This window comes from Cannabis sativa, chromosome 8 (assembly GCF_029168945.1).
Source record: "Cannabis sativa cultivar Pink pepper isolate KNU-18-1 chromosome 8, ASM2916894v1, whole genome shotgun sequence".
Classification (NCBI taxonomy): domain Eukaryota; kingdom Viridiplantae; phylum Streptophyta; class Magnoliopsida; order Rosales; family Cannabaceae; genus Cannabis; species Cannabis sativa.
Genome location: NC_083608.1, coordinates 40,671,394 through 40,677,952, shown reverse-complemented (window position 1 = coordinate 40,677,952; position 6,559 = coordinate 40,671,394). Strand labels below are relative to the sequence as shown.

The 6,559-nt window shown below is 39.0% G+C and overlaps 1 protein-coding gene across 1 annotated transcript; it reads right to left on the bottom strand.

The window, feature by feature from the left end:
- Positions 1–4,126: 4,126 nt before the first annotated feature.
- Positions 4,127–5,995, bottom strand: LOC115700836 (probable membrane metalloprotease ARASP2, chloroplastic). Its single transcript, XM_030628500.2, has one exon. The coding sequence runs from the start codon at positions 5,832–5,834 to the stop codon at positions 4,479–4,481; it is 1,356 nt and encodes a 451-aa protein (XP_030484360.2). The 5' UTR covers positions 5,835–5,995; the 3' UTR covers positions 4,127–4,478.
- Positions 5,996–6,559: the final 564 nt, after the last annotated feature.

Here is a 6,559-nt window from a genome sequence, read left to right as displayed (position 1 = left end):
TGCAACTTTGCTTATAAGGTGATAGCGAAGCTCCTGGCCAATCGTCTCCGTACGGTGCTGCCTTTGATCATTTCTCCTTATTATCAATCGGCCTTTCTCCCGGGTCGTTGGATTGCGGAAAACGGTATTGCTCATGAGATTCTTGATTCGTTTAAGAAAAAGCAAGGTAGAAAGGGTTTTGTGGGGCTCAAAATTGACATGTCCAAGGCCTATGATCGCCTAGAATGGAGCTTTGTAGATGTTGTTCTTAAGGCCTTCGGTTTCGGGGATCATTTCAGGAGCCTCATCATGAAATGTATCTCTTCAGTTTCTTTCTCGGTTTTGCTAAATGGTGGTCCTCTTAAGCAATTCAAGCCCTCCCGTGGATTAAAACAAGGCGACCCCCTTTCTCCATTCTTGTTTGTTATTGGAAGTGAAGTCCTATCTCGGCTCTTATTCCGTGCAGAGGCTAGTGGCCTCCTCCATGGGTTCAAAGTCAGTCCTCGTAGCACTCCCATCTCTCATCTCATGTACGCGGACGACACCTTTCTGTTTTGTGAGGCTAATACAGATGAGATCAATGTGGTTCAAGAATGTCTAAGGAAATACTCTGAATGGTCAGGTCAAAAGATTAATGCTTCAAAATCTGCTACTGTTTTCTTCAAGAATACTTGTTCGGAGGTCAAAGTTATGATCATCAATTTGCTGGGATTTAGGCCCCTTTCGGAGGTGGACAAATTTCTTGGGAACCCGATTTCCTTTTCTAAGAGTGCTACCCGTGACTTCAGTTTTGTGGTGGATAGAGTTAAAGCGCGCTTAGAAGGGTGGAGAAGCAAGTTGTTATCCCAAGCCTGGAAACCACCCTAATCCAATCGGTTGTTGCTAGCATTCCGGTGTATACTATGTCCACCTTTCTCCTTCCTCTGACGGTTTGTGATGAATTGGATAAGGTGGTAAGGAAATTTTGGTGGATTGGAGGGTCTGATAAAACCCGCTTCTTGGCCCTTACCAGCTGGGATTCCATCTGCAAACCGAAAATGCATGGGGGCTTGGGTATCAAGAAGTTCTCGGATCTTAATATGGCGTTGATCTCGAAGCTCGGCTTGACCCTAGCGAGTGGGGAAGGGAAGCCGTGGTGTAGCTTATTTCTGGCCAAATATGGTAAACGTAATGACTCCTTTTGGAGTGTCAAGCTCCCTGAGGCGGCCTCCAAAGTTGCTCGTGGTATTCTTACCTCGAGAGATTTTATTTGGGGTGAATCGTGCTGGCTAATCGCTAATGGAAATATGACGGATATATGGCATTCACCTTGGATACCTTGGCTTAGCTATAATGAGTATATAGCTGCCTTATCCAAGAATTCAAGAGCCGAGAGTTAAGTTGATAAGCAACTTCATCAATGAGAGGGGGGAATTGATGATCGAGTCTCTTGCCGAATGGTTCAATCCTCGGGTGGGGAATCAGATTGGGCGTGTGGAGCTTCTTTCTAATGGTGACAAGGATAAGCTCATTTGGCGAGACTCTACTGATGGGTCCTTCTTGGTTAGACAAGCCTATCTTTCTCTAATTAAACCCCGCTTGGGGATGTGCTCTAATGTTTGGAAGGAGATTTGGAAGGTTCCCGTTCATGAACGTGTTAAGTTGTTTCTGTGGAAAGTTTGTAAGGACATTCTCCCTTGTGGCTCGCGTCTCCGAACCGTGTTTGGCAACGATTCGCATTGCGTTCTGTGTAGTGATGGGGAAGACTCCATCCCTCATCTTTTCTTCCATTGTCCGTTTGCTAGAGCCTGCTGGTTTAGCAGCCCTTTTGGAATTCGCAGTGAGCGGTTGGTTTTTGGTAATATGCTGGAACTTGTCAATTGGATCATCCATACGCCCCCAATTGCACCTCCTTGCTCCTCTGGTGGCCCTTCCTTTCCTCAGTTTGCAGCCTACTTGTGTTACTCTTTGTGGAATGCTAGAAATAAAGTGTTTCATAGCGGTTCTTCGCTGAGACCGCAGGATGTTCTATCCAACAGTTTGAAAATGGTGAACGACTTTATTGCTAGCAAGTTTAGGATCTCTATGGAAAGATTGGAGGTTCTTGATCCTCCCTGTCAACCGCAGCTGGCGCCGAAGGATTTTAATTTTTTCTCTGATGCAGCGGTCCGTGGCAGTTGGGCGTTTGTGGCTGTTGTTGTGTTCAACAAGGATGGCGCCTTTGTGGAAGCTCTCACAGCCAAGGTGTCGGTCTCCTCTGCTCTTCATGCTGAGAGCTTAGCTCTTTGCCATGCTTTTTCCTTGAGTCTAAAGTTGAATTGCAAGGATGCTAGTTTCTACACTGACTGCCTACAACTTGCTAATGCTGTTAGGAATTTTTCTATACCTGTGTGGAACATCTCTAATATTTTTCTGCATTTATTTTCTTACCTGAAAATGAACTCTGGTTTAGGTGTTTTTTGGCTGCCTCGTGATGCCAATTCGGTGGCTCACAAGCTTGCAGCTTGGGCTGCTATGAACAATGTCTCACGGGTCTGTACTGAAGGGGAAGTAGCACCCCTTGTTGCTACTGGTTGGTAGTTTGTCTGCTGTTTTCAATAAAGCTTCTGTTGCATCAAAAAAAAAAAAAAATCTCAAATGTTGGCCACCCCTTCAATCTTAAAACACTACCATATTGATAGACCACTTCTTTGGGAACCTCCACTACAGCGCCAACTCAAGAAAACCCAGTACAAGAGCCCACCATAGATCCAAACAGAGCTACACCATTGTCGACCTTGCAAGAATCCACACCACCTTAAATTTGACGGTACCACCCCCGATTGGAAGCACAAAACCTCAGATAGATTGTCGAATCTTCGATAGAGTCACACAACCCGTCGAAGAAAGCCCATAAAAAATTGAAAAAAAAAAGAGAGAGAAAAATCCATGGCAACTTGAGAAAGGACCAAGAGGCTCTTGTGCACACACACCACATACACTCACACCTGACCAGAGCCACGCCAAAGCCCAAGGAGAACTGGTGTGGCTCTAGTCATAAATTCAAAAAACTTGCGATTATGGACTATAAAAAAAAAAAAAAAGAGATGAAACCCTAAAAAATCTTTTTAATAATTAAAGTGTTAGTAATCAATTAATATTATTAAAATATTTACAAATAAAATAAAATAATTTCATACTAATAGCAGATAGCAGATTAACATTATACCACTAAAACTGAAAAAATTGATAATGATAAAATATAACTAGTTACTAATGCGTCACAAAAAATAAAAAATACATAATAAAAAAATAGTATTAATAATAAGTTCTTACCAAATAAATTTTCAAAATAATTAGTTTGACACTAATAACTAATTATAATACCAAAAAATTATGTGCTAAAACAATATTAACAATCCAAACGTTAATAATAAGACATATACCATAAAAGTGCCTAAATTATAATGTTCATAACACTTACATATATACTTAAGCTATTGATGGGTTTCCGTATTGGATAAATACTATATTCCTATCGTAAGATTTTAGTAATTAGATAAATACTATATTTAGTATGATTCTAAAATAACTAAATAAATAATAATAAGAAAAAAATACTTACATACTTAAGCTATTTTTTCAACAAAAAGAAACAAACAATACCTAAATTAATTTTTAGTGGCGATTTATTCTTTTGTCGGCGAAAATATATAAATTATTATGTTAGTAACAGTTAAACTTAAGTGAATTCTTCATTCTTTTTTTTTTTTTTTTTTTTTTTTTTTGGTTGCAGCAAAACAATCCAAATTATAAGAAAATTAGAGAACACTTGGGACAACTTAAGTACTAATAAAATAACTTTTGATACTTAACAAACACAATAACTTGAGTACTTTTACTGCCAAAAGAAAAAATAATAATAATTTGGGTAATAGCTTAGCTTTGGTACTCCCTAAAGAATAATAATAATTTTGGGTGACCGAGCTGTAACTACAACCTAGTATCTGCCTCCCTGAACACTTGACAAGCTAATTATAAACCTTTACCAGTTCAAGAGCGCTATAATAATCCACAGGATTTTACAGCAAAATAAGTTAAAGTATCAAAGGAAAGCCAAATTTCAATGCATAGACATATCAACAAACATAGCTGATACTACAAATATAGTTGATATTCTTCAAGTACGTTTTTAAGAATGTATTTTGATAAAGTCTTATCGGTAGTTCAAGGATCCATCTATCACAAAAAATTGTGAGTTCTATGACCTCTTGGAAGATGAAAAAAGATAATAGAAATCATAAGTGAATGTTACTCTTTCCAATTCATTAATAGGAAGAAAAAAAAATTATAATTTACAGGACTATGAATGAGACCACACTTGAAGAACAAATATAGTAGTGACAATCCAACAAGTACCTCTCATCTAACATCGTGGAAGAACACAATCTTAATCTGTTGCTATCTTTCTCACATCAAAAACAAGACCAGCTTCAGAGACAGTTTGGTCGAACAATGCTTCAATGAACCTGTCATCAATCTCACAACATGATGTCTTTGATGAAATCCAAGTTAAGTGTGTCCCTGACGATGAGGAATAGTCCTAGAAGTATAACAGCCATTATCCCCGATGACATAATACGCTGCTCGATTTCCATAGGAAGCTTTCGTCCACCCCTAGCTGCCTCTATAAGAACCAAGGCTAAGGAACCTCCATCCAAAGCTGGTAATGGAAGTAGGTTTATTACTGCAAGATTAAGATTAAGCACAGCTGCAAATTGGTAAAGGCCATCAGTATTTGACCTTGCAACTTCGGCACCAACAGCAATAATGGCAACTGGCCCTGAAACCTTGCCAGCTGTTTGTGAGAAGTTTAAGAATGTTTGTTTCAAACTATCCAAAACATTGTAAGAGAGTCCCCAAAACTCTTTCCCAGAAAAATTAAAAGCCTCCCATATGTTCTTTGGTATGACCTTGGAAAACTTGGTATTCGGTGACAATTGAACTCCAATTTTACCAGTTCCATCAAGATTCTCATCTGGGGTGACCCCAATTTCAAAGTCTTGTTTTCCCCTTACAATCTTAAATAACAAATTTCTTTTGGGATTTTTCTTAATTACATCGACTATCTCTAAAACAGCATTGGGACCTGCTTTGGGCAACTCGCTTCCATTAACTTGCAGGATCACATCACCAGGAAGCAAACCGTCCCGGGAAGCCGCCGATAAGGGTCGGACCTCCGGCACAAGTACCCCAGGAAAGGCTTCTTGCACAGGTAAACCAACTGACAATACTTGAACAAAGATAATCACATATGCAAATATCACATTGGCTACTACACCAGCTGAAATCACAATAGCTCTATCTAATACGGGTCTGTTCTTAAGCAAATTTTTGTCATCGGGTGGAATATCACTATCTGGATCATTATCAGGGAACCCCACAAACCCACCTAAAGGAAACGCTCTGAGAGAGTATTCCACATTCTTTGAATTGAATTTAGCTAAAATTGGACCAAACCCAACTGCAAATTTACTTACATGGATGCCCTGAAGAGAAGCAGCGAGGAAGTGACCACTCTCGTGAACGACGATAATGGCGGTTAACACTGCAGCAGCCTCCAAAACAGACTGAGCACTCTCAAAGTTGCCAAAATCAAAGCCGGAGATGGCACAAGTCTTGAATTTAACCCTTTTCCCATGTGGGTTTCTACTCTTTTCATAGAAAAGTTGCTTCTTGAAATGAAAATCTAAGTTGGACGAAGAAGAAAAAGGTTTTGACAAGTGGGTTCTAGACTTAAAAGAGAAATCTGTGATGGGTGACTTGGAATTTGTTAATCTGATTAAAGAAGAAGAAGAAGAAGAGGAAGGAATAGAACATGAGAGATTTACTACCATGGTCGTAGTGGTTTGTTTGGTGGTGAGGAATTAAGAAGGAAAGGTTTGGTTTAGCGGGCGAGGAATGGAGGGAGTTGTGGCATAGTGTCAAAGTTTGGATAATTCCTTCAAAGTTTGTATTTTTGGGTTTGTGGACGTGAAATGAAGATGAAGTCAGACGTCTCCCACTTTTTTTCCACAAATTTAGTCTAAGTTGGGTTTCAGCACAGTGTCTTTCCTCACATTTGGATTGGAGCTTTGAAACGTCTTATCCAAATCCTTCAAAGGCCCAATACATAGTTAGACTTTATGGAACGTGTGGGCTCGGATTACACAAAGTTAGCCCAAAAAAAATTAAGGTAATTAGATGTATACACACACTTTTTAGACCAAAATTCTACCCTCACTTAGGTGGTAACTTTCTTTAACCAATTAAATTGATTTAAAATAAGTTCCATTATGTTAAAAAAAGTCATTGCTAGCTAAGTGGGTGTAGAATTTTGGTAGAAAAAGAATTTGCACATATCACTATGCATAAGATCACACCAAATTTTTCTATTTTTTCTTTAGTAGTGAAAACTTCTATTAAAACAGAGAGTAAACAAAGTTTCTACAACAAAGGTTATTGAAGATAAGAGGTTCCACCTCTTCCTAACAAAAAGAGAAAAAAACATAAATTAGTAGTAGCCCAAGCTGCAAGACAATGAGCTTGAACATTAAAAGTTCTACGGGTGAACACAACACTC